The sequence below is a fragment of the Crocodylus siamensis genome, chromosome 2, assembly GCF_052110815.1.
Source record: "Crocodylus siamensis isolate JL-2025a chromosome 2, ASM5211081v1, whole genome shotgun sequence".
Classification (NCBI taxonomy): Eukaryota; Metazoa; Chordata; order Crocodylia; family Crocodylidae; genus Crocodylus; species Crocodylus siamensis.
The window spans coordinates 82,975,415-83,002,715 of NC_143396.1; the positions used below are offsets into that span (position 1 = coordinate 82,975,415).

Here is a 27,301-nt window from a genome sequence, read left to right on the forward strand (position 1 = left end):
ATGGAAACCCCAGCAAGGGAGAAAGCATACAACCTGAAGGCCAAGCTGGCTGTGTTCAAACTGTATCAGATCAGTCTCGCTTTTTTCCTAAACCAGTCATAGCTTACATCACGGGTGAGTAAAATATGGCCCAGGGGCCAGTTCCGGCTCACCAGACCATTCTATCTGGCCCGCGGGGACCCTAAAAAAATTAGAAAATTAATATTTATTTGATCCTGGCTGCCTGTCAAAGATGACAGGAGCCAGGGGCAATAGTACTCAGGGGAAGCCAGTGGCAGGACCCAGCAGCAAGGCCCGCCCAGCCCTATCCCCCCAACCAGAAGACCCTACCTAGCAGAGGCTTCTGGCCTGGGGCTGTGGGGCTGTTTCTGCTTCCCTGCACTGGAGAGGGAAATGCAGCCCTTGACAGCTTGCCAAAACTCAGTAAGTGGCCCTCCACCTGAAATAACTGCCTGCCCCTGGCTTACATCTTGCTCAAAGGCTTGATCAGCCTTCCATGCATGAACTTCATCCTCTGCAAATGTCCGATCAATCAGGTTATCAAGAAGCGGGGCCAATCCTCTATCTGGAGAAGTTATTGGAGACCAGCCACTTTAGGCCTTCTGGCAAGCCTTTGGGCCTCTGTATGGTATCCGATTTGAATGCTTCACAGTAGGATATTAATCTACCATGCTGGGAATGATCACATATTAACCAAATGGACAACACCACCTTTCAGACAACAATGTGGGCCAGAAGACAAGACTGAGCAGAAACCCCCTAGGGCAAAATCTTAATTTGCAATCAGGACAATAGCCAACTCCAAAACGTAATAAAGATCAATTTCCATAGTATCTTTGGTAGTTTAAGAGTGATGTTGTAGCGGTGATGGTCCAGAAATTATGCAAGGAGCAAGGATTTCTTAGGATGATATCTTTTATCTAACTATAGAGCCCAGACAATGTAAGGCAAGCTTTTGAATGTAAGACTTTCTTCCTTGGGTCTCACAGAGTCTCCGGCATCAGGTTGTGACCTGCTTGCTGCTCTCATGAAAAACCTGTATTCTTTTAAATATCACTATCCCTTAGGAACAGGAGTGATTTCAGAGAGAAGAGCTTGTGTGACCCTGGGATAAGCCCAGCGAGTGGGGGTTTGGGACAGGGCGCTGGCTGAAAGAGCTGTGGGGTCATAAGAAAGAGGACAGTCTCCACTTACCAGCTTGTTCCGGTATTCAAGAAAACAGAACTTTGTACATCCCTGGAAAGAGATGGGATTGCAGCAAAGATATGACTTGGGTGCAGCCCGACTTGTTCCTCCACACAGGAATTTTTTTTTTATTTAAATTTTCTATATTCCAAGCCAAATTAGCCAAAACAAATTCCAAATCTGAGTCAGTCCAGAACCACAAGTGGCCCTACTACAGGCAAACATCTTCCACCCCCATCTGGGGCTTCAGATGTTTCCAAAACCTTTGGTGGGCATCCTACTTGCAGGCCCAAGCCTGGAGGTTTGGGTTTGGATGCCCCCCAGTTTCGCTTGCCCGCAGCTGTATGGCCCCAAGGAGCAAGCTAGGGAGGAGTCTCCCATTTTCATAAAGTGGGAATAAAGCCCAGGTTAACTATGCATTACCTACGTGCATTGGTGATGCACAGAGGGTGCACATGTACCTCGAGACTGGTGCATGGCCACCTGCAGGAGCTCCCCGCTTGGCCTGTCCCCGCCGCTGCGGCTGCCTGCAGGAGCTCCTCACTCGCTGTCGCCATGACCCCGCCACCAACACTGCCCCCTGAGGGCAGTTGCCATATCCCACCAGCCTCCAGATGCACACATTTAAGCCTCTGCGGGTACGATCCCATGCCAGCAGAGTGGTCTACCCTGGGTGCAACTAGGAAGCCACTGCAGTGATCATGGTATTTCCTCTTGCCAGGCAAGCATAGGACTGCGCTTGATCTGAGCCTGCAAGAATAGGAATAATCCTCAAGTCCTTGAGTCTGGGCAACTTCGCGGCACCTGCTGGCTCCTTGGAGGGCCAGCGGGTGCTGGCCAGCGTGCTCTGCTCCACGCCCCCCATGGGCGCACTCTGAACTTCACTCTCGTGCATTGGCGACACGCAGTGCACGCGCACCCCGAGCGTGGCAGTGCACCCCCTGCTAAAAAAGGTGCCTCTGACACTGCCGGGGCTGCCTGCTGCCGGTCGCCACTTGCCACCCCTCCCCCCCCAGCACTACCGGCGGCGTCTGCAGGCGGTCCCCGGTCCCCGCTGGCCACTGCCGACGCTGTCTGGGGGCGGTCGCCGCCCCCCGCCCCGTCGCCAACAGCGCCGTGGCCGCCTGCGGGAGCTCGCCGTGCCCCCCAGCCCCGCGGCGTCCACGCTGTCGTCCCTGGTTTGGATGCCATTTGCCCCACACAACCACTCACGCGGAATTATAGAGCTGGGGGCCCACGTTGCGCCCCGGCACATGGCAGGCCTGGCCCCGGCACGCTCCCACCCGTGCCTCCTCGGCCGTGGGGCCAGTGTCCAGCTCTGGGAGCGCCCCTCAGGGGCTGTCCCAAGCAGCTGCGACCCGGGCCCCGCCTGCAGGAGCGGGGTCCAGGCGTGGGGCGGCGCTGTGCTGGCGCGGGGGCGGGGACCGGGCCTGGCCCGCCCCGCGCGGGGAGGCGGTGCAGCCCAAGAGCGCGGGCCGGGCGCGGGGGCGCCTCGGGCGGCGCTGATGGAGGCCGCGGCGGGAGCGGGGAGGCAGCGGCAGGAGCTGGACAACGTAAGCGTGGGGGGAGCCGCTGCGATGCCCCGGTCGCGCCCTGCTTGCTGCCCCCGCGCCGCGCTGGGCCGCCGGGCCGAGCAGGCGCCTCCTCCATTGCGCATCACGGGGGCTGGGGGAGCCGCTGCCTTGGGCCCCTCAGAAGGGGAGGGAGCCGGGGGCTGAGCGCATGGCAGGGGCATTTCCCCCACCCCGGGCTCTTCCTGTTAGGCCAGGTCGGGCCTGGAAAGAAAGAGGGTTCTTCCTCCCGGTTGTTTGTAACTGTCGGGGAACGGAGAGCGGCTGTGGTGCCTACCGCCCATGCCCAGCTAGGCCCCCGGCTGTGGGGGTCGGTGGGGAGGTGGCAGTTTGCAGTGGGGGGCGCCTGAAAATGCAGGGCACTGGGCTGAGGAAAGCCCTCCCAGCATCCTGTCCCTAGGGCCGCTTGGGTCCTGTCAGGCTTGTGGAAAACTGGCTTTGCTGTTGCAGGTGCTGGCAGGTTCTGGGCATGGAAATGCTAGCGTCGGGCTGCAGGATGGCAACACAGCTAGGAGCTGGGCATGTGTGTGCTGGGCTATCTGGGAGAGGTCCCGAGGGAGGTTTGCACGCTCTCCCTAGTATGGCTGCCAAGGTTGTTTGCAAACATGGTTGGAAGCTGCCAGCCTGACGCTCCCTTCACTCCCGCACCTTGATCTGGAAAGAGGATCTGAGCAGAGGAGTATAAACTTTCTGCTTCACATACAGCTAGTCCTACTAGTGACAAAGCAAGCTGTGACTTGCTGTGATTTGAGCAAGCTGTTTTTTGGCCTGGCCTTCGCTCTACGTGCGTTGCCCTAATTAGAACATCTTGACGTTGGCTTCTGTTTTAAATTGGAGCCAGTGCCTCATGTCAGGCACTTCAGTATTAGCTGTGTTTTTCTTCCAGCTATCATGGGCATCATTGTATGAAGAAATTCTTTGGGAGGCATTAAGTCTTGTAAATTGTTGGCTTCTTCCATGTGAAGATGAGGGAAGCATTTCGCAACACTTAATTTCAACTCAAGAAAACTCTAGTATGGTAAAACCTGTTTTGATAAAGTACAAGAATAAATTGGATAATCATTGTATTTCACAAGCCATTCCCATGACACGAAGGGCACCTATTGACTACTGCTGAAAGGATCAAAAACCCCACCAGACAGCCTCTGGGGTTACATAGGGGATACAGACTTTTTTTTTAGGTTGCTTTTGAATGCTTGCTCTGCAAGATTTGTATTGCGTCTCGTAGCTGGAAGTGGCAAGTGAAAAGACAAATATTTAGCATTTTGACTTTTGAGTGGCTTTTTGGAGAGCACTTACCCTCCTCTCTCCTAAAGGAAAGGCAATCTGCAGAGTGCTTGTAGCTGTTGGGAGCTACAGCAAGAAGGTTACCTATAAAAGAGGCAACACTCTGATGCTGTAGTAGTAATGGTTGAGTCAGCTGAGAATGAAACCTGTCACTAGTGTGGCAGCTCAGCTGATGTCTTTTCATTCTCTTCAAAATCTAAACTGAGACAGACAAGGAGTTGGGATCCATGCAAGACTCACAAGGTGGGGGTGTTTGGCGAGGAGGAGCTGATATTCTCTACTACCTGTGAGTTGGTATAAAGCTAGGCCTATTTTTGCAGCTTCACTACTGCTGTAGTAGGGCATTTCACATCTACATGAACTTTTTTGTGTTGCTGGATAGAAATAACTTGGCTTGGGTCATAGGCTGGCTGGCCAGCGGTAAGATCCACGTGCCTCTGCTTCCCCTTGCATCCCGGCCACTGTACAAGCAAAAAATGCACCACCGAGAACTACTAAAGCCCCTAGGTTCATGACTTGGATCCAGTGGCCTCCTGGGCTGGATCTGGTCTGCAGGCTGTAGGTCACAGGCCTCCTAGATCAGTGGTTCCCAGCCTTTTTAGACTGCAGACCAACATACTGCAGATCAGAAGGAACTGGCATAGTGTGGACCAGCAGCTGCCAGTCTGTAGTATGCCACTTCTGGACTTCTGGCCCAGCAGACAACCCTTCATGGCCCAGTGCTGGGCTGCAGCCCCGGGGCTGGGAACCTCTGCCCTAGGTGCTGTATTAAAGTCTCCAGAGATGTCTGAGAACAAAGATCTCTTCTACTTCACAAGCATCTTGGTGCTGTATTCTATTCTGAATTCTCACTGTGTAGCATCTGCAATGGTTGCTGACATTGCATGTTATTGGAGTTCTGTGATTTACTAAAATTATTCTGCCCTGGAATAGGAATTTGAAGAGGTCATCAGGATAAGTAACTAGCTTCTCAAGAACTGGGGTGACCTTCTGTGTTTATCAAGAATGATAGTCCACACAGACTATTTCTATTAATGATGGACATGTTCCTCACTGGCTTCAACCAGCCAGGAGAGCAAGGTTCTTGCTGTTATCTTCCTGACTTAAGGAGGGAGTGGCTTGAAGCAGTGTTTCTCAGCCCATGGTATATGTACCCTAGGGGTGCACAAGATGCAGCAGGGAAGTATGCAGGTGCTGAGTTTTTGAGTTTGACTCATCTCCCCGCTTGGTGGGTTGGAGGTGTCTTTGCCTGTTCAGGCCAGAAGTTCCAGCTGCTGCTGCATCAGGTGCACCGCACTCCCCAGCATCAGTGTACCAGGGGACAGGGAGGGCAGTCCTGCGCAAGCTGCTTCTCCCTAGGCCATGGTCCGCGAGGAAAAGGTGGGACTTGGCTCGCGGTGGCAAAACTGGATGTGCCATGGTGGGACTTCCAGTTTCGCTTTTGCCATGTCAGTCGGCAGGTGGTACGGAAGGTATCAAAGGTTGAGAACCACTGCCTTGGAGGAAGGTGTTGATGGTAATGGTCAGTGGGTGGCTTTACTAACTCCCTGGCACTATCACCTTGAATTTAAATAGCTTTGTTGGAGGGCGAGTTGAAAACCTATGGATAGACCTTCAGTCCGTCTCCAGAGGACTATTTGGTATAGTTTTAAACTGATATCTAAGGCTTTGTGCACATTATATTTCAGCTCTAGCCAGTTAGGAACAGATTTTAACTGCCTATAAAAATTGTATTTTTAAACTGCTACAACGCTATAAACTCCCACTTTTTAAAAAGCTGATCAGTAAGCTCTATGTGCCTTATAAGAAATCTTATTGTAATTTTTGTAAATTTCCTGCACAGCATCAGAAGAAAGATATTGTGAAGTGCAATTAATAGCTCGGCAAAAAACAAACCTTTTTAAATACCTTTATGCAACTGTCACATCCTTCTTGGGAGTCAGGGACTCTTGCTGGGGGAACATAATTTTAAGAATATGAATAAAAATATAATTACTTGGTTCTGTCAGAACACAGTTTATCATTAAACTTTTTTAAAAGCACATAAGCAGGTCAGGTATAAGAGTTGGGTATCTAATCTACTTACGTGCTTTTGAAAAATCCCACAAGATGCCTGTTGACATGTTCAGGGTCTAAATTGCTTGGTAATTAGGCCAGATGTCCTTCAGGTTTTCTAGAATAGGAAATACTGTTCTCTCCTACCAGTTTGCTGTTCATAGAGAGGGAAACTACATTTTCTTCAGAGTTGAACAGTTGAGAATTGAAATGAACCAACTTTCATCCAGTTGAAAATACATGAAGAAACTTCGTGTACCTGCTACCTCAGTGGAAACCACTTGAGATACTCTTCTGTACAATGAAACTTGGAAGTCCTTGCCTTGGAGTAAATGCCAATATTTATGTTCTATTGTAAAGATAAAAGGTATTCTTAGTGCAACAGATTACGCTGATATTAAGATAGATGGATGGATGTATCTCTCTTAAGGTGACTTCAAAATTAGGGAAGTTCTCCAATTTTGAATGTATTAGTTAAAAGGTTCCATTAAAAAAAAAATGTACTAAGATATGTTCCAGCAGGGTGGGTGGGTTGGTGGGTGCGTGTGTGTGATGGAGAACTGGTTAAAAGAGAAACACACTTGCTCTAAAACTCTTGGTTCAGAGATGTTTCTAGTTGGTCTAATAAAAGGTATTACCTCTGAACCAAGAGTTTTTAGAGCTTTGTGTTTCTCCTTTTTTCCCTCCAGACCAACACGGCTACAAAATAGATCCTGGGAATCGGTTAAAAGTTTAGACTTTAGAATGGGGTCTTGGTGTGTCTCTCTCTGTGTCTCTCCAAACTAAATTTTTTGGCAAGTTATCTGAAAAAGGTTTTACAAAATGTATAGTCAACAAACAAAACCTAAATGATGGTCCTGATCCTGCAACTCCTTAAGCATGCTTTGCCTTTTAATTGGTGAAGTGGTATGAGCAGGATGACATTTGTGTGGAAAAGTCTGGTAAGTTAAAAGGTGCAGTAAACTCTACAGTGGAGAGGGAATTGCTTTTAAATTTTAAAGAAATGGTTAAACTTCATACTAACTTTGCTATCCTGTTTATACTTTCTTTCACACTCTGGCCAAAACCTTCAAAAATAGGATGTTGCATTTAGCCTTATAATAGTGAGACTTGGCAGAATAGGTGTTGCTGATTTTAACCAAGGTTTGTAGTACTGTATGAGTATAGCTTTGTCAAAGCACTTGGCTTTCTTGAGTTAGAAGTTCCACGTATCAGATGATTGCTTATTGCGAACAGTACATTCTGTTTGTCTATCATTTTTGACTGATGCAGTAATCATCATTCTTCCAGCATAGGTGAACACTAGATGGTTGTCAAACTTAGCAGGAAAATATATCCATACAAGTCTAAATGGAAAACTAAAACTTTCCAGGAAATTAAAGGTTTTTATACAAAATGTTCTTGAATCTTGTTCTGTAGGTTTCAATGACTGAAGATTAAAAATAAGTTGTATATAATTTCCCTCACCCAGGTAGCAATAAAGGCAGAAATTGAAAGGGTTTTTTCATTTGTTTGTGTTTGGGGGTTTTTTTTCACTGCAGTATGTCTACAACCCCTATTATATACCAGGGCCTTTAGTCACTGTTTGGTGTTTTTGTTACAATGGTGTATGATCTGTCTTGAAAAGAACCCCCCTGAAATGTGGATGTGAAAGAAGGGCACATCTGATTAGAGCTTGCTGCAGTCAGGAAACTCAAGGGTTGAAAAATTCTTTCCTTTCAGATTTCTTTCCTTCCTTTTACCGGAACTTCTCTTAATGGCAAACTAACAAAGACATTTGAGTCTAAGCAGATAAGTTTGTAAGACTTGTGTATCTAGGAATCCTTAGACATCCATAGAACATCCCTTGTACTCTTAGAAGCTGGGGTACGGTTTTCATCTCTTCTGAGCCTCTGAAGAGTATTTCTGGTTGTCTGATTAGGTGATCACTCAGCTCCTAACCAAAAAAAAAAAGTTGTGGGGGAGGGGTATTGGAGGATTTGGGTTTTTTAAGGCTGGTGAGCTAAGTGAGCAACAGTCAGTCTCTCTTCATAAATCTGTTTCTTGCAGAAAACTCAAAGTCCAAAGGCAAAGAACAGTTTGTATAAGAGGAATGGCTGGCTTTGAGCAATTCTCTTCTTGGAAAGTAATCGTAAGAAGTATGGTATATTTTAAGCAAGACTATAAATATCAGTTGTCCCAACTTGCTTCTTTCCCAAAGATCACTAAGGCTTGTAGGATGCAAACAATTCCCACGGACTTAAATGAGTTGCATATGTTCTGCAAATGCAAGCGTTAGGTCTGATTTTATTTATTTATTTATTTATTTCCAAATGGTCATAGCTTCTGCTGTCCACTATTGTGAGGCTTTTCAGGGTGTATTAATGATAGAGTTGATTTCACCATCAACGTGACCTCTCATGCTTGCTTCAATGTCAAAGGAGGGCTGTTGCTGATGGTGAAATGGCTTTGGTGTCAGTCTACAAAATAGCTAATGCTGTCACTGAAACGTGCAAGAGCTGCATGAAACACGTCTTATCAGTGTCTTCCTGCTTTCTATAAAGATGACCTAAAAACTAATGGTTTGACAGGTCTACATCGTCACTGCTCAATAATACTTCCCTAGCTGCCTAACAGCAAATCCTAGACTGTCTAGTTCGATGGAACTACACTGAGAAGAACCTACTGCCCTGTGCCTAGGAAATGCTGAAGGGCTGCTGGTGTGTTGCAGGCCAGTGGTAGAAAGACTAGGTGAATGGTTTTGGATAATTGGAGACTAAAATACACATTGCTGGAATGTTACTCTGGGTAGTGAAGCAGTTGAGACCTATTCTGTTGAAGGTAGCATTTGGCATGCTGGAAAACCGACTAGACCACTCTTGTTTTGGGGTGCAAGATGTTTACAGTCTGATAGGGCATCACATTCTGTTAGCATGCTCTATGTCAAGGCTACAGCAGGCTGAATACCAAGTCTTCAGCTGTCAATCCATATTCTCTACTACTACATCCATATGGTAGCAGGTAGCTTTGATTTCAGATCAGAGAATAATTTTACTGCCTTCCTTATTTCCAGTTTTTGACATGTATTTTCTTGGTAAGTTTCAGTGTAACAAAAGAGCTTTTAAGACTAATACATTTGTTTTGGTTCTTATACTTGACAGCCTTCCAGAGAGCCCTAGATTTAAGTAAATGCATCTTGCTTCCCTGTTTGCATTTGCATCTCATGAGTTTGCCTCCTGAGCCAACCTGTGGGTCTTATGTAGCCTGCACGTGACACAAGTCTGGAGCTGCTGCCCACTTAACCAAGTTCTTTTTGTGAGGTGTACTGCAAAAAAATATAACACTAGTGGGCATGTATGTGCTTTTTTTTGTTGTTCATAGTGTATGGGCAAGGGCCTCAAAGTTGAAAGGGATTTTTCCTTTATAATTTTTGGAAATGTTAAAGCTAGTCTTGAAGATTTTTCATAATTAGAAAGGGTTATCCTCCTGGATTTTTTGGTCAGCCTTACTCAAAGACCTGATGCTTTGGCAGTATACCCCACCAAATAGCTAGTTATTACATCAAATGAAAGTATTTAGGAAAATCATAATGGAAGTTGCCATGTTCTGAAAATGTAAGTATTCTAAAACAGTGGTGCCCAAACATTTAGCACCAGGCCCAATGGCCAGGGCCAGGCTGGCCCACAGGCTGGATCTGCCTTTCAAGGCAGACCTGTCCAGGGCCCAGTCCTGCCATTTAGCAACCACCTGCCCATGGGTGATGCAGCTACATGGGGCTTGGAAATCCGGTGGTAGTCGGGGTGGTGGTGACATTCATTGCCACCAATCTGCCACTGCTAAATTTCTGGACCCTTGGGGAGCCTTGTGGGCCAAGTGTCATGGGTATGTGGACTGAGTGTGGCCTGCAAGCCAGGGGTTGAGCACCCCTGTCCTAGAACATCCAGTCTGCTGAGACTTTCCTTTTGGCCTGCACAGCTCCTAGCGGAGCTAAATGAGGGCTGGGGCCTGCCACAGAAACCAGGGCTGCAGGGTCTTTGTTGGACTTGGCTGTCAACAGCCAAGTGGTGAGCAACAGCTACATGAGGGGATTTTTTGTATTTTGTGGGGGGTTTATTTTACCTTATTTTTATTGCCTTTGTTCTTTTTCAAACTGGATTGCTGCAGCAGAGGCAGAAGATATTAAGCTGAGAGGCAGAAGAAATCAAATTTGCAAATCTGTTTATGAACTTCATCTCTGCACCTAAGGAAGCTGGAAGCTACAGTAATGAAAACAGTATAAGAGCAGACTTGTGGTACTGACTTGGTTCATCAGAGCTTTAGCAGCCTAAAAAAAACACTAAAAAGTGCAACAGCAGGCAGCTGGTTTAGAGCTGATTTTTGTCAGGTTTTCTAAAAATATTAAGACCCCTGAAATACATTCAGCTGTGTTAACTTTGCTGCTCCCAACCAAACTTTTTTGTGGGGGCGGTGTGATCTGGCACAGGCTTTTCAAGAGCCCAAATTTTATTGTTTGTAGCCAGTAAGCAAAAACTGTTGACATTTGTGCCCAAGAAACTAAAGGCTGCCAGTGATGCGATTGTGACCTTTACTGTCTCGTGAGGTGAGAGCTGCTGATTGTTTACCAGCATCATCAGAAGAAAATATACAGAAGGGAAAAGCTAGTAACAAAGAGGAACAAACAGCTAAGTTCAAAGTGTATATGGTCCTTGCACTCTATCTCCTCCCTCCCTCCCTCGATTATCAGTCCAAAGTTAAACATTTCTAAAGAGAACTTTTTTTTCTTAATGACTTCCATTCAGCCATTGAATGATTCACTTTTTTTGAATATGTTAAAGAAGGTATCATCCCTGGATATTATAAGGCATCAAGTCTCAAAAGCACTTGATTATTTAAAAAACCTTCTGAGGACTAAAGGCTCCCTCCAGAATGGGCAGTTGAGTTGTGGTATGGTCATCTAATGTCAGTTTCTTACAACCCAATATTTAGTTTGACAAAATATCTCTTAGTTTTAGTATGTGACTTGAGGAATGGCATATGATACTATCTCAATTAGTGTTCTTATAAAACAGCATGAAGTGTTGTACAAGAGGTTGCCAATAAACATCTTTAAGAGGTGTGTGTGGGAGGGGCATGCAAGGAGGAAGGGTGGAATATATCAGATATACATGCTTCCCTGCAAAGCTGTTCTGAAGCTTCCTTTTCTTAAATTTCAGGGGTCCTTGGAGATAACTCAGAGCACAGAAGATGATCATCTACTTGACACGCCGCTCCTTCCGTCTCATGCATTGCATTCCCGGCTGAGACCAAGATTCTATGCTATTCCTACAGTTTTCATTGCCAATTTTTTGTTGCTTATACATGTAAGCTTTGGTGGAGGGGAGAAGCCTGTGTACAGACGTTCCACTTCTACCAGGAGAATCGCCATTCTCCCAGTAGAAACCACAAACATTCACAGTGCTTATCCTAAACCAAAAGTGGTGGTTCTAGGAGAAAAATAACCTGACTCCAGCCAGTTAGAAGTATTTGCAGGAGAGTTTCTCCTGCAGAACAAATGCTTGTACACTTTCCCATGACTTAACTGCCCTTGGGGACCAAGAGGAGTAGAGCTTAGGGGGAGGCTTGCATGCCTTCTGGAGAGCAGGGTCATCCTGGTCTAGAGATGGCCTAGCATAACAACTGTACCTGCCCCTCCTGTGAACCAGGGAGAGAGAGAAGCAGCAGCTGCCAACTTCTCTTTGCACACTGGCATCCACCAAGTGCGTTGCAGGCAGGGGACTTTGCTGTGCTGCTCAGTCCACTTGACTCCCAGGCACCAAGGGGAGCAATGGCACAAGCCTCTTGCCTGCTTTGCATTCCAGAGCCCACAGACTAAGAAGCGAGTTCTTTGTCATGTTACTTGGGTCCCCCTGGGAGCAGGGAAGAGGGGGCGGTTGCAGTTTAACTAAGCTTTGCTAGTTTAACTAATGCCTAGTAAATGGATTGGTATGACTACTTTTTCTCCTAAAATTGTAGGTGCTAACCCTAATTTTTTCCCCCTTTTTCCCCAGGTTGCATTTGTTGTCTTAGTATTTTTAGCAGTCATGTTTTGTTCTTATCCTGACCCAAATGAAGATAAGTGCCCTAAAAACTACACCTATCCATTTAAGGTACAGACTGTAATAGTAATTACAAAAGTAATTCTATGGATTCTGCTTGTTCTGTTTGAACGGTATGTCCAGTATCATCACAGTAAAGCCAGAAGCCGAGGCTACCTCTCGATCTACCGATCAACTAGACATCTTAAAAGGCTTCCGCTAGTGGTACACTCAACAGGTGAGCTGACCTTGTTTATATTTTTGGCTGTTTCTCTTAATTTACACTGCTAAATATTGTGAGCTTGGTAAATATTACTTGGGAGTAAATTGGTAAATATTGTGAGCTGAAGCATTTACATGTACACTCTCACACTCTCTTCAAAGCCTTTCTAAAGTAAGATAGAAAGGCTTTCAATAGTACAACAGCTGGTTCGGTGTGGCACGTGGCAGATTAGGGAGGGAGTAGGGAGCATGGTGGCACATTGGTAGGGAAGCAGAGCAGCAGACTGGGCAGAATAAGGGGATCAGGGTGGCACTTGGGATGGGGTATGACTAATATGTGGCATTCCTTGCAAAAACGGTTGGCTCCCATTCTTCTAGAAAGTTTACAGCCTTCTGATCTGGACTCTGCAATCAAATTTCAGGAATTTTAGGAATTTTAAACTTCTTAACAAGAATAAGTTACATTTGAGGATGGAGAAATGGAATTGAGATGTGTGGCATCTTTAAAATGAGGGGTGGATATAGGAATAGTTAGACGGTTAGTTCATACAGGTTTCCTCAGCTGCATATGTGAAAAGATCCTTTCCAAGAGATGCTATCCAAGGCTGTGTCCACATGAGTGCAGGTGTTTGTTTCCCTGGGGATAAGCAGCAGCAACGCAGTTTATGCCACTTCTACTTGTCCCTGGGGAACGCCCATGCTGTCTGGTATGCAGCAGGTTACCCTAGGTAGGGTAGGGAAGGCTGGTGCCAGCCACTGTGCTGGCCCCAGCAGCCTTACCTGGGGGTCTTGGGGAGCTGCAGCACTCCTGGAGCTGGGAGCCTGGCCGGCAGCCAGAGCATGGCTTCAGCCAGCCAGGCTCCGGTTTTGGATGGCACACACTGCTACCACATAAACTGCCCCACTAGTTTTTCTTTTTTTGGCATGGTTTTTTTGTTTTGTTTTGTTTGATTTTTTGATCCTGCGATCTCTGGGTTAAAAAACCAACCCTATGCTGCAAGGTAACAGTTCAGGGAACACCCACATGTGTGGTGTGTGGCATCACGGACAGGTCCATGGCACCACATACCACACATCCGCACTTGTCTGGATGCAGCCCAAAAGTACAGAATGGAACAATGGAGAGTAAAAGGCCCTTGGCATCAGCATTCCCTTTGTCACTGTCCAAGCATACTTGACTTCTAATGAAAACAATGAGCTGCCTGTGGTAAAGTTCCAGTTGGCTAATATTAGGTAAAATCAGAATTTCCTCAGCCATCAACAGGGTGATCAGTTTAATTTTGCTTTTCTTTTTCTGGGGAGAAACCAATTTGTGGTATTATTCTACAGTTTTACTCTTTCCTGACTTCAGGGATGGCATGGAAGACCTCCTTCTTACTGAAAAGCTCTTGCCCACTTTCCAGGAAAAAAAAAATCTAATTTCTTGTCAAAAATCAATTTATGGTAACTTCAGAAAGGGGTTCTTGCTGTAGGAACTATTGACTGAGTTGAGAACATGCTGTACTTCGGATAAGTGAACAATAAACTTCACCCACCAATCCTGATAGCCAGTAGAATTACAGTTTATCAAACTAATGTTCTTTTTTAGTTTCAGTTGTTTTACATGTCCAAAAGCCTAGATTTCTGTCAAGTGGGAGAAACATGATATGGCCGCTAGGTAGAGCTCTGACGATGAGGATTGATGCCTAAAGTGCAATCCAGAATCAAGCTGCAACAAGCCTGGCTTTTTTTGTAATACTTTCAGACCAAGAGGTGATTTTTTTTCTCCTGTAAGTTTGTGGCATCTAGTACTCATAATGGCTAAAGTATATAACCATACAAGCTAAACATTGTTTGGTATGGAAAATGTTTTATTTCACTGTAGTGAAAGAACAATGAAGTGAAAACTGTCACTTTGGCTTCATCTAGTTTAGCTATCCGTCATAGTATAACCAGGATACTTCTAAAGCCAGGAAGTTCAAAGCTGTCTTCCATGTGTCTTCTACATGGATGCTTGCATTAAATTGTCTAGAATGTCATAGGAACTCTGTAGCTGGAAAGCAGCACCTGGTGTGTACCCTGAAGAACTTCTTGTCTGTTTTAGATGGGACTAAATCTGTACATGCAAAGAGGGATGGGTTGGTTTGAGAATAGCTAGAGGTTACGATAGAGAGTTAATGAGGGTGCATGCTATGCATAGTAATGGTTCATATCTTTTCCTTACCACTCATATGGAAGAATTCAGTACCAAGAGAACTGAATAAAATCAAGCTTGTGATCTGTTGGACTTTATTTGGAAGGTCATGTCAGGCATAACTCAGAATAGCAGAATATCTTCCTTTTTCACATACTATTTATAATAACATGCGCTTTCAGTCATTGAGACAAATGTTTAAAACTCCTCCCTGCATACAGAGATGATTTTGTACTTCTGTGTTTTTTAGCGGTTAAAATTCACTTGCATAAAGTTAAACTGAAGTGATGGCTTTATGTTAGTATCACTGTAAGCACAGAGCTCTGACTGGATACGCAGAACAAGTTTATCATACCAAAAATTCAGAGTATTAGAAAAAATGCTTAAACAAGAGCACATAGCTGTCTGTCTTGGTTGTGATTTGAGACTTCAAGAGATTCAGAACCCAAGCTCAGGATCTTGTTGGACTAGATGAACGTTATGATCTGAAGGACCCATGTACCCTAACAAATTCACAAGTAACAGCAGTCACAGACTAATCTATTTATTACTTAACTTTTATAGCAGTAAAGGCAATTTATTTGCCCCGTTAGTTTTTCATAACATGGCTAAACAATCTAGCCCAGCAAAAATAGATTTGGGGAAGGAGTTTTGAGTGATTTGCTACTGATTGGCTAGATTGTAACAATTGGGAAATGTTGTTCATATTTGTTTCAGGAAATACAGCCCTGCTTCTGATACTATCGGCTCAGCATTCTTTTCCTGACAATAACAGACTATATCTCTATATTATCCTGGGAATCCTAACTCTGGAGCTGATTTGTTCTCTGACATGCCTAGTTGTTTACACAGGTGAGCACTTTAATCATTGTCCTTGAATGTGATCTCCTCGCTAACTACTAAACTCCTTTCCTCTGCTCTCTTAGCATAATACTCTACCTCTTGGCACCATATGATTGCATTGCAGCTATGTATGTAGAAGTGGGTCCTTCATACCACCTGTGCTCTTGCTGAAGATAATTCAAATGTTCTGGTTAAAACAAACAGGAAGGTCTTTGTTAGATTTGGTTTGATCTTTACGTGTTGTCAAATAGAAAGCTAGAATTGGCGGTAACGAAACTGAAGTCACTTCTTCATGAATCTACAGTGCAATTGCTATAATTTAAAAGTAGTAAATGCCAAACATACCATGGTAAAAGTGGCTTGGAAGCCCGCTAGCAAATAAAGATCAGTCTTCTCACCAGAGTGCCAGCCATGACACTTACAGAGAAATATGGATCTTGCTCTGTGGGTGGGTGGTTATGTGAGCTCTCTAGCTAGGCTTGTGGAACTTCTAAATATCTGAGCTTATGACTGACGCTTCACACCTTTTAAACCTACAGTTCCCTTTTCTAATTCCTTTTTCTTCCAACCTCTTCTTCCCCTTTTCCCCCAGAATCTAACCTGGTATTTCTGAAGTGTATAACTCCTCTAAAAATGCCACTTTTCAACCTCCTGAAAGTTTTTTCTTCCAAGCAGCCTATTTAATTATATGAAGCTGCTTTAAACATTTTGGAGTAGTGTGGCATCCCTGTATCCTATGTTAACTTCAGGATTACGTCTGTGCAAGGTTGACATATCACTGAAATATTATACAAATATGAAACAGAACTATCCTGGGGTGACTACCTTTTAATGATGACAACAGCCAAAAAAGCAAGAAACATAATCAAATACCTAATTTCCTTTTCAACTTTCTCTCATTCCCTGTAAATGAAGCACATAGATTCATAGATGCAGGGTCAGAAGAGGCCTAAATAGATTTTCAAGTTGACCCTCTGCCCCAGGCAGGAGAGAATACTGGGCTTATATGATCCCAGCTAGGTAATTGTCAACCTCCTCTTAAAGACCTCCAAGGTAGGGGGTCCAGCACCACTTCCCTTGGAAGTTGGTTTCAGATCCTAGCTGCTTTGACTTTGAAATAATCCCTTCTAATGTCCAGCTTGAACCTTCTCTCAGACAACTTACGGCTGTTATTCCTTGTTACTCAGGGAGGTGCTCTGGTGAACAGGGTCTCTCCCATTCCCCCGGTCTCCCCTCGTAAGTTTATAGATGACCCCCAGGTCCCCTCTCAGCCTTCTCTTGTGAAGGCTGAACAGGTTCAGGTCCCGTAGCCTTTCCTCATAGGGTCTGCCCTAAAGTTTTACAAGTCCCCTTTTCTTTTTCTTTCATCTTTTTGAATTGTAGCCAGAAAAAAAACAGAATGCAACATTCGGATCTAGAGAAGTTGTTAATGTCAAACCCCAAAATTTCATGACCATTTAAAACTTTTCATTTTAAAGAACACAGACCTCCTCTCTTTCATTTAAAAAAAAAAAAAAAAATCCAGCACTTTAAATGTATTTGCTTTCTAGTGGACTGATGTGCACATTGAATGTGGAATGAGTTACTGGACCTCAGCAGGAACCAAGTTGTCCCATATACTACAATGAAAGCTGACTTTAAAGAGTCAAGTGGATTCTGCTAGGTTAGCAAAACCATCTTTTAAGTACTCTGTGGAAAAAAGTGATGGGTATTACTTTAGACTAAAAGGTAGGATATGACAGGTTGAAAAGTGTTGGTTCAAAAAGAGGAGCAGAGGAAAACAGCAATACTTTGCTGTTGGCTCTTGGGGACATTACTGAAAGTCAGAATAACTTACAGAAAAGCGGGGACCAACCTTTTTGGCAGGCATCCCCCAAATTAGCTCCATACCTTCCCCAAGAGCCATTCCAGTCCCCTTCCCCTGCCTGATCTGCTGGTCTGCTTCCAGCTTCCCTCCCTGTGCTCTATGCTCAATCTACTTCTTTGCTTTTTCTTCCTGCTCCCTTCCCAGTTTGGTGTATGCTTCACACAGACTGCCTGTACCACCTGTGGCTGCCTGTACCACCTGTGACAGTTGCATCAGGACTATTGCTCCTCGCACACACTGCACCCCACTATGTGCCCACGCACAATACAAAACTAAGATTTTATTTTTTAGTTATTATGCAATCACCTCTATCTATATACACTACACTCTATATGCACAAATACAAATCATGACAAAATATTTTTTGTAATAAAACTAAAATATATTATAGTAGGTGTTAAAAGGTCAAGGGGAGGGACTTCCAGTGCAAAGGTTAGGGGCCAGAACTTCTGGTCCCAAGATGGTGACCAGGGGATAAGGCAGCTGTCAAGGGGTAGGGCTATCAATGTGGCCCTCCAGAGCTCACTAAACCTCGGTAAGCAGCCCTCCAGTGAAAATAATTGCCTGCCCCTGGTTTAAATGATACCAGGTACTCTCATAGTAAAAAATGTGAGAAGCTTAGAATATTTAGGAATATATAACTCATGCATATGCAGGTAACTAGTAATGCCCTAGTTACGTTCCCCCATTTTGAAAAGTTAAAACACAAGGTGCAGAAGTGGCATTTGGATTTCTACCACAAGCAGAAAAACCTTAACTTTTTTTAAAGAAAATAGTTCAGCAAAGAAAGATTTGGAATCCTGTTGTCTCTACTTCTGATTTGAACTTTCTGACAAAAATGCTTTCTGTATTAGAAAAGCTCTTATCATTTTCAACCTCCACCCTGTTCCTTAAATGAAGGTACCAGACAATTCTAAAAGGTTCTGCTTTCAAAAATTTGTGTTTCTAAACAAAGTGCTTTTCATCCTTAAGTATCTTGATGCCTCAGAGCAGAAAAAGGGAATGCCTTTCTCAGACTTTCTGTTCTGTTCTTTTATACTATTCTAATTAATAATCAACTGGTAGAAAAAGTTAGTCTCTATAGTAGCATCTGAAGATGTACTTCATTCTCTAAACCTTCCTGGGCCTAAACAAATGTTTGTTGTAATTAAGCTTCATGCCTATTTAAAGATGAGGAATCTCTTTGTCTTTCTGTAATCCCCTCTGATTGATGTAGATTTAAGGTATACTGTAAACTGGATAGGCAGAGGATATTGGTATGAGAGGAGCGAGAGACTCAGTGCTACATAGTACCTTGGCGTACATGAGAAATGCTGCCTAAGGTCAGACTGAAGCTTTTCTGAAACAAAATGTCTGTTGGGTCACAGAAGAGATTCTTATGCCACTTTCAGTCCAGTGTTTGTTGTCCTCAGTTTTTCTGCCCTCAGTTTTATCTTTGTCTGATAGAACGGAAAATTACCCGACTGCAAACATGAAGGCTTTTTAGCTGGATGGTAGGCTTGTTATCTTGCAACTTATAACTTAAAGGACCGTGCTTTTTGTCAGTGTTTGTAGGGTTCTTCCTGCAAAACAAACACTTGATAGGGATCCGTTTACTAGTAAGATAATGTCACTTAAAGGAGCTAGCTTAAAACGGAAGTGGTGATAAATGCAGTTAGTAATTTTGGAAGCTAGGGTTTATGCAAATTCTTGTTGTGGGTTAGTATTGTAGACACTCTGTCTACACAGGTGCCTTGTGTCTGTCTAGGTGTGCTAGCAAATGTGATCTAATGTCAACCTGACCTGAAGAACTCTGAAACATCTCAAGTTTGATAACTTATCCAATTTATGAAATAAAGGAATGACCTCTGGTATCTCTTTTCCCCTCTAGAAGTATTGTGGCTTAATCTTTCCTAGTTTTGAGAGACTGTTAAACAAAAATCACCTGGGTTTTTTATGTATTGCACCATTAACTCAGGAAAATAACCTCAAAGAGCTGGGCCATGTTGACCAGATGACTCCTTGTCAGTAAAAAGAAAGCTTTCCCCTAGTGAAGAAATAGATAAGTATATTTTTTGTATTGCCAGATCAGTGGCAGTCTAATTTGTGATCAGTTACAAGACTTAATTTTTTAAAAATCATCAATAACATACACACTCCTTAGGTCAATCATTGATAATTGCTTTGTAGTCACAGCTAAAACATGTTTTGCTCTTACTGAAGGAGTGCTTAAGGGTTAACCTATCCAACCTGGCATACTCTTATACTGTTGGTCATGTGTTGTTAGTTGCAGTTCCTCTTACATTACTCTAGGTAAATGCCTTAATACAAAACTGAAAACGTTGAACTGGGAAGAAGTCGACCTATATGTATAGTCTGAAAAATCACTTAAAGACAGAAAATGTCTGTTGGTATACAATAGTACTTATCCATACTGTATTACATGAGTCACTCATCTAGTTGATAGTGTCATCTGAAATTTTGATGCAGTTTGAGAAACATTTAAAAAATGATCAGAAGTGGTTGTACATATGCAAACTACCTTTACTTAACTAAAGGCAGCGTGATGTTTTAAATATTGCATATGGATCTGTGGTATATGCAAACAACCTGTGAATAATCTTGTCTGTTAGGCTTTATAGCAGTTCACTGTAGTTTGTAAATTTTTGGTTAGGGCAAATCTTGTTGGTGTGGTGGAGGAGTGGGGCATGTTTTTGCAGCATGAATGGTGTAAAGGGCTACTATGGGGCAGTTTTCCAGTTGAGAGCCATGTTGGTAGGGGGTTTCTTAATTGAATTATAAACTTCTAAACCTAGACATTTAATAACTTTTGTTCACAGTCTTCCCTATGTACTTGTCACCCTGTTAAATAGCTTGCTGTATCCCAGACCTCTGTTACTTTTCGAGAGCGTGTGTGTGTGTCATTCATAGTATGGAAAGAGTATACTGTTGATGACTGAGTGGTGGTAACTTTCTAGTATCCAGCCAGATCTGGAAGTTTGACTATAATACTCTTTTAATAGGAAGTGCAGTAAACCAGTTCAAACTTGCCTACATGAAACAAAGCTTGTTTCCATGTGCCACTTACCTGGAGTAAATGTCTTGTTTTATAAACCACTTCAGTTTGATATTACGCTAAAGAAGGTTAACTGCAGTTATTTCTGTGTAGACGTGTATTAGAGATGAAGGAAACAAATAACACGCTATTATGCTGAAATGACTATGTATTGGGTTATACCAATTTTGACAGCTTTGGTAGGGAGGGAAAAATCCCTTGATAACCTTAAATAGCTAAACTAGCATACAGAAATGTGTTAAACAACTAACCTCTTAATTCGGTAGAGGTCACTGAACAGGTTATGGCTTGGTCTCGGTATGGAACTCAAACTGATGATATGCAGACAGGTGACTTAATATCTGACCTAGAAGTGTACTGGGGTAGGGATATGTCAAAAAGTAACTGGTTAACTAAACTAACTTTTCTGTGTTCATGACTGCCCCAGGAAGTATCCTATGAATTGTGAGTCTGTTAGATGCTCTTCACTATTTCTGTAAACTTGTTTTTGTTTTTATAATGCTGAATAAGAATAATGTACCTGTCTAATGCAGTTTAAGTTCCTGTGTCATCTTAAGTGTCTTTTTTGTGTAGACTGATGCCCTCATAGAATTGATAAATTTAGTTACAAGTTAAGCTCAAAGCCTTAACAGAATGACCTTCAAATCAGTTCTGTTGTATTTATTGTGTGAAAGACAATTTTATTTTTTTTCCCCCTTCATTTGTCTTGAGTGACTTGCTTTCCTAAGATCATCGTGTGAGTGCTCTTACTGGCATTAGATGGTGCTGTACTTCAGATGTTGAGCCTATTATTTCAACAGGGCAGTTCATGCAGTAATGTACTTAGGTCAGATTGAAATATTCATACAGTGTAACATTCAGTGTCTCTTTCTAGTGCTCTGTTCTTACTCTGAGCATGGTTCTCAATGCTTTCATTTGCCAAGAAGACACGATGAAGGTTCCAGGTTGAAAGTCCTTCCTCCCCTTCCATGCCTATTAACTTACAATAGTCTTCATTCATGACACCCTGGAATGTCAGTCTTTGATACCTAATGTCTGAGGTGGAAGCAGATCACTAAGGGCCAATCCAGTCTGATTACTTTACAACTTTTCCATGACACTTCTGACTGATCATAGGAATAACTGAGGCAGGCAACCTGTCTCTGCCTAGCAGGTGGTCTAGTAAAACAATCTTCACTTAAGAAAGAGTTTGGTGGGACAAGAGCCCTGACTATGAGCTGGCACCCAAACCTTTATTTTAACCTGATTTTTGCCCCTCCTAATATTCGGACTCAATATTAGTCTAAATTAGTTCAAAATAAGGCTGAGAACCTTATTCAGTTTAGCTAAAGGAAAGAAGTGTTTAAAAAACTTTTGTTAGTGTCCAAAGCCTTTGTGATACAGTCTCTGTACTTGGGCTGCTTGCAGCTCCCACAGCTACTGTCTGTCACAGACTCTAAGGCCTTCTCTTTTACTAGTTTGAGCAGTGACAGGAAAAGGCAATTCCCAACTTGTAACTTGAATCCTTTGTTTGGTGTCTTTCTTTTCTGCCCAGCTGCCACTTCAAGGCATTTTGGAGTCTGCTTATGCCAGGTAGAAGACTCCTGGATATAAGGTCATTCTGCAGTTGTTTAAGTCCTCTCTAACTACTTTTTTAAACTTCTTCCATTGCAGTAAAAATAAGTAATTTCAACCAGGCAAAATCCAGGCCTGATATAATTGAAGAAGAAAAAATGTACGCTTACCCCTGCCATATTATCTCAGAAACTGGATTCAGGTAATCTCTTCTGTTTTAAACTCTTGTTCATAAATTTTCTAGGTAATAAAATAGTGCTGGTAAATAGATCTTAAAGCTGCCAGCAAAAGTAGATAAGCGGTAACATTTCTTGAGGGATTTCTGTAACATGAGCATGTTAGAAATGGAACGTGGTACAGTGTTGACATGTTGTTATAGATGCTTACAAACTGGTTTATGGACTAGTTAAAAGTTCGCTCTTTCCATGGTGTGCACAGGGATTAATACGTTGGTTAATTATAAAATATTAGGATAGCCACAATTCAGATCAGCAAGCTAAGAAAGGTGACTTGCCTTTCAGTAACTGATTATATGAGATGTTCTGTGAACGTACAGGCAGTCCTCAGACTTGCAACACAATTGGTTCCTGAGAACCATGTCTTAAGTCAAAACGTTGCAACTCAGAACCTACTCCCCCCCCAGGAACGAAGTTTATAAATGGGGGGTTGGTTCCTGAACCAAGGCCCAGTACCCTATTTTCACCAAAAATAACCCAGAATTTTGTACTCAATCAATTATAGATGAGTAATATAACTACATTGATGTATTTATATTGTAAATAACAATCACATTGATTTGGAAGGATTTCTTTGAGGAGACTTTGCTGGATGTTTTCAAGGGTTCTTGGCTGGAGTCTTCTCAGGAGTCTTGGCTGCAGGTTTTTCTGGAGTCTAGTTTGCTTTCTTAAAGCAAGTGTCCAAGGAAGTTTGGACAGATGTTCTCCAGGGAGATGGGTGACACAACGCACTTGTTCACTGGCGCAGCTTGGCATCAGATCAAGTGTTGTAAAGTCAAAACTGATGTCAGAAAGTTGAAACAGGGTGTCAATTTATAAACATTGTAAGTTGAGGACTGCCTGTAGCTCTGACTTGGGTATGTATGTGTCCTTTTTCACAAAAGTTCTGGTAAAAACTAGGGATGGTCCCTACTCTTAAGGTTACCGTATTTCCAGGTCCAAAAAGGACACCTTTTGGGGTGGGGGTCTGGTGGGAATATGACATGCTGGTGCCCTGTCCCTACCCATTCTGTTGCCCCTCACTGACGAGCCACAACACCCCCTTCCATCCCAGCCCTGCCAGTGCCACTTGCTCCCAAACTGCAGTACCTTGCCCCCCATACCTTGCTGGTGCCCCTCTCTCCCAACCCACAGTCCCTTGGCACTGCCAGTGCCCTGCACACCCAACCCACAGTCACCCATCCCATCCTGTCCCCCATGCCTCTCATGCCCAGTCCACAGCCCCCTGCACCCCTCCCAGCCCTGCCAGTGCCCCTCACTTCTGACGTGTAGATCCTGCATTGGGCACGCACTGGCTCATGCACAGTCCCTGTCCCTGGTTGCCAGAGCCTGCATGGGGAGCACGTGACCCCTGGCAGCCAGTCGCATGGCCTGCTGTTCCAAGCCCCAAGCATCCAGCCCAGGAGAGCAGAAAACCTAGGCATTTGCTCTTATTTTAAAAACTCACCCGGATGCAGCACGGGGTGGGGTCCAAAAAAGAGGGCATGTCCAGGAAAACTTGGACCTATGGTAACCCTACACTCTATTCTCACAGGTCAGGTAGAGTAATCTCTGCTGTGCTGAACTCCATTCCGCATACACACAAGTAGCATTTGAATGTATGGATATTCAAAAGATATACACTAATCTTTTTTGCCTTGTCTCCTTTAGCATTTAATACTTGATGGCTAGCATGCATTAAAATGTTCTTCCCCTCTTGTCCTCCATGGAAAAATATAAATTTGTTATAATTTTCCTTGTATATAATCTAATTATTGGTGGGTCATTTTATATTTTCAGGGGGTACCACTGAAGCAGGAGAAAAAAAACTGGTGGAGAGTAGGCAGACTATCTCTCCCAGTCACTTGCTCTACCAGTACCTGGCCAAGTCAAGGCTGGAGCCACAGCAGCTCCCTGCCCCATACTGTGTGATCTCAACTGTGCTCACTGCATCCCCCCTCCCCCCCACAAATATCTTGGCCCCCCTCCATGTGCTCCTCTGGGTCAGGGCTGTGGTGGATCCAGAGCCACAACAGTCTCCTGCCATGGGCTGTACTCAAATCTAAGACTAGTTTTCTCTTCTCCTATCCCCAATCCCATGTTGAATGGGTGTGGGGGTTAACCACATATTTTGGATTTCAGTTATTTTCAATAAATGTGCATTATCAGTGTAAGCAGTTTTAATGGCTGCTAGAACAATTGCTAGGTGGATTACTGAGTGGTGGAAGGAAAATAGTCCATGAAACAAAGGTTTATCTTGATTTGGGAGACTTAATGCTTGTATAAACTTCTGTATGATTTGGGGAAACCTTAAGATCTTCAGCCTGTTAAAAGAGTCTTGAAGAGTTTTGTCTGTTGTTATAACTGATTGATTGTTTAGTAGAGAGCTAATTTACGTTAGCAGTCTGTCTAACCCTAAAGACTAAGTGAATAAATGAATGAATGAATTCCTTTTTATTCAAAGTGATTCTGTCCATACCCCATATGCTATAGTAGCTACAACAAAGTAAAATAAGCCTGCTGTATGTAGGTGCAGAAATTCTTTGGTGTTCCATAGAATTCTAGCCTCTCAACTTATATTCGTCTAGATAATTCTCCAAACAAAAATACAATCCCAACAACTCTGTAACCTGTTTCCATGATGTTTTGTAACTATACTGTGTTTTAACATGTGTTACAAAACACTGCTCCCTACTACAAAATATGGCATAGTTGTTTAGCTCTTTAATTCCCTATCCTTTCCTTCAAACCAAAGCTGTATTTCTTAAAGTTCAGCTGTAACTTCTTCTGTTGGGCCAAATTAATAGTGTTGTGACTATCACTATTAGTCAGTGATGGTGTATCTGAAACTTTTGTTACAATGGTTATTTATGACTGTCTCCTTTCCTCTCTTGTGCTTGTCAGGGAAAATTCAAGTTTGGAAGAAATTGTTGAAAAGCAAGGAGATGTGATAGAATATCTTCAACGACACAATGCACTGCTCAGCAGGAGATTACTGGCATTAACTTCACAGCAGATCAGAGGTTAGAATGTTTGCAAAGCTGCTGCTATACATCAAGAATCCAAAGCAATGTAATCCGATTTGGACAGAAGACTTCATAATCCTTGGAAAGAGGAAAGGTTTTTGGACGAACGAATGGTCATGGTGTGCACCTTGTTGCAACTGGAAAGATTGTCTGGACTTTATCAAATTGTTCAGTTTTGAGCAGACATTCTGTTTCTCAGACTCCTTTTAACTTCTGATGGGCTAAAGCTGGATCCAAGTTTAGTTGTGTAACCTTATTCAGCAGTACTCTTATTTTGCATTGTCGTAACTTTTAAACTCCAAACTGCCAAAGCCTCTTGTACTTCCTGAACTCAAACATTTACTTTCTAAATTGGAAGATTGTAGGGTGTTAACTCTCCTTAGTTTGTTTCCTGATGGTAGAGGTTGAATTACTAAACACTTTGTCATTACAAATTGGTGTTCCTCCTATTTGTTTATGTTGTATAGGTCTTAAAACTCAGTATACACGCTTCTGCAGTTAGTCTGTTGGGGAAGTTGCAAACATTTATGTTCTGGATTGGTGTCTTTTTGCTTCTTAAAGGGAAATTGAACTATAGTTGATAAGAGGGAAATTTAATCAAATACCAAAAGCTGGTGTCTTATCAAAAACCTCTAACTGGCCCAAAGAAAAGCAGAATTTCACTTCAGTAAGTGTAGTATATAACATCTAAATGCATCATGGCTAAAGTGACTGAGGAACTGAACAGAACTTTAAGCATTTAAGGCATATAAAGATCTGACTTTTTTTTTTGTGCTGACAAGTTTTCTGTAGCGTGAATTTTTACTAAATGGTTCCAGAAACTTCAAAAGTAGGAATTAGTTTTGTGTAATGATACGAACCAAGGTGAAATATAAATTAAGGGAGAAAGCTTTTGTGTTTAAATATGTTAAATCCAACTCGTGAATATTTAAAGCTGTTTTGTCTTAGGACAGTACAGTATTAAGTTTAAATCCTATAAAAGGTGCTGCGTTCTCAAATACAAAATTGATGACCTTTGACTACCTTTTGACTCAAACATGTGGGAGGGGTCATGCAACAAAAGGGAATAGAAAACTAGTCACACCATACTTTGGAATGACCGTTCCCTTCCTATGAGCACATGTTATATAGAAACTAGTCTGTTAGGTCTATGCCATCATCTCGGATATCAGAGTATACAATACCACTCTCACATTCCTAGTTAATTTTTCTCTTTGCTTGTTTCCCAAGTCTTTCACTTCCAACATATTCTCTACCCATCTTGTCTGCAAGATCTTGTCTTTTAGGGGAGATGAATTAGTCTCCAAGTAAAAATGGGAAAAATCTTAGCAAATGTTGGGAGTGGTGGCCTCAGAGTTCTATAGAGGAAAACCAAAAGAAAACTAACACAGCCTATTTTGGTCCTAAAATACAATTTGGGATCTAGTTCCATAATTGTTCACTATGTTGCATAGTACTCTGACTTAAGGGACAAAACGAATGTTGGAAACTTGCTGCTAATACTACCAAGTGTGTTTTGGGTTTTTTCCTCCTCCTTTAATGCAGCCAGGATTTTATACTAAATGTTTGAGAAACAAATCTTGTTTTTAGAACTCAGGTTTTGATGTGATTATTGTATAACCATTTATATAATTTGTATGAAAAGCAGTAACTGTGACTCTGGATATTTGTGCACAATAAATGCAACTAAGGAAAAATATAAAGCCTCTTCTGTTGATGGTATTTAGTTAAAATGGAATCTCAAAAAGTATGAAGCAGTATAAAACAGCAAAACATTTTCATTTAATCTGCAGTGTGAGATTACAGTATCAGTGTTCGTACAGGGATCTTTTCTTTGCAGATTTTGACCATGTTCCTTTTTACTTCTTGAACAAGACCTGGAATGAAGGTGATAATAAAGTTAGTTGCCAATGAATTGTGCATGTTTTGCTTCTTTTTTTTAAGACCTGGTGGCTGTCCTGTCATGAGTAAGGTCTCTCCCTAGTTTGTATTTCTCATGTTCTGGAAACAGCAAGCCATTGGTTGACTTGGAACAATCTTGCTGAAGCTAGTTAAAAGCTTTGCTATAAGTGAAGTTTCAACTGCCTGTTAAGCCTAACTATCCTATAGAGACTGATTCTCTGGTAGAGCTTTCAAAGGGGAAGAAGCTAATTTGGACATGGGCGACAGAGTACTACTTCTGCTAAAGCTTTGTG

General features: G+C 42.9%; 1 protein-coding gene across 1 annotated transcript; it reads left to right on the top strand.

Moving 5' to 3' along the window:
• Positions 1–2,582: 2,582 nt before the first annotated feature.
• Positions 2,583–27,027, top strand: TMEM192 (transmembrane protein 192). Its single transcript, XM_090036251.1, has 6 exons — positions 2,583–2,738; positions 11,291–11,437; positions 12,125–12,389; positions 15,264–15,398; positions 21,965–22,067; positions 24,985–27,027. Exons 1-6 carry the CDS (start codon positions 2,691–2,693, stop codon positions 25,106–25,108), a joined length of 822 nt encoding a protein of 273 aa, XP_089892377.1. The 5' UTR covers positions 2,583–2,690; the 3' UTR covers positions 25,109–27,027.
• Positions 27,028–27,301: the final 274 nt, after the last annotated feature.

What these genes read in the sequence shown, in the direction of transcription:
- TMEM192 (XM_090036251.1), top strand. Translation starts at nt 2,691, where the DNA reads ATGGAGGCCGCGGCGGGAGCGGGGAGGCAGCGGCAGGAGCTGGACAAC. An exon ending in ATTTTTTGTTGCTTATACAT is followed by an intron (nt 11,438 to 12,124) that starts GTAAGCTTTGGT and finishes CTTTTTCCCCAG; the next exon opens with GTTGCATTTGTTGTCTTAGT. An exon ending in GCTAGTGGTACACTCAACAG is followed by an intron (nt 12,390 to 15,263) that starts GTGAGCTGACCT and finishes TATTTGTTTCAG; the next exon opens with GAAATACAGCCCTGCTTCTG.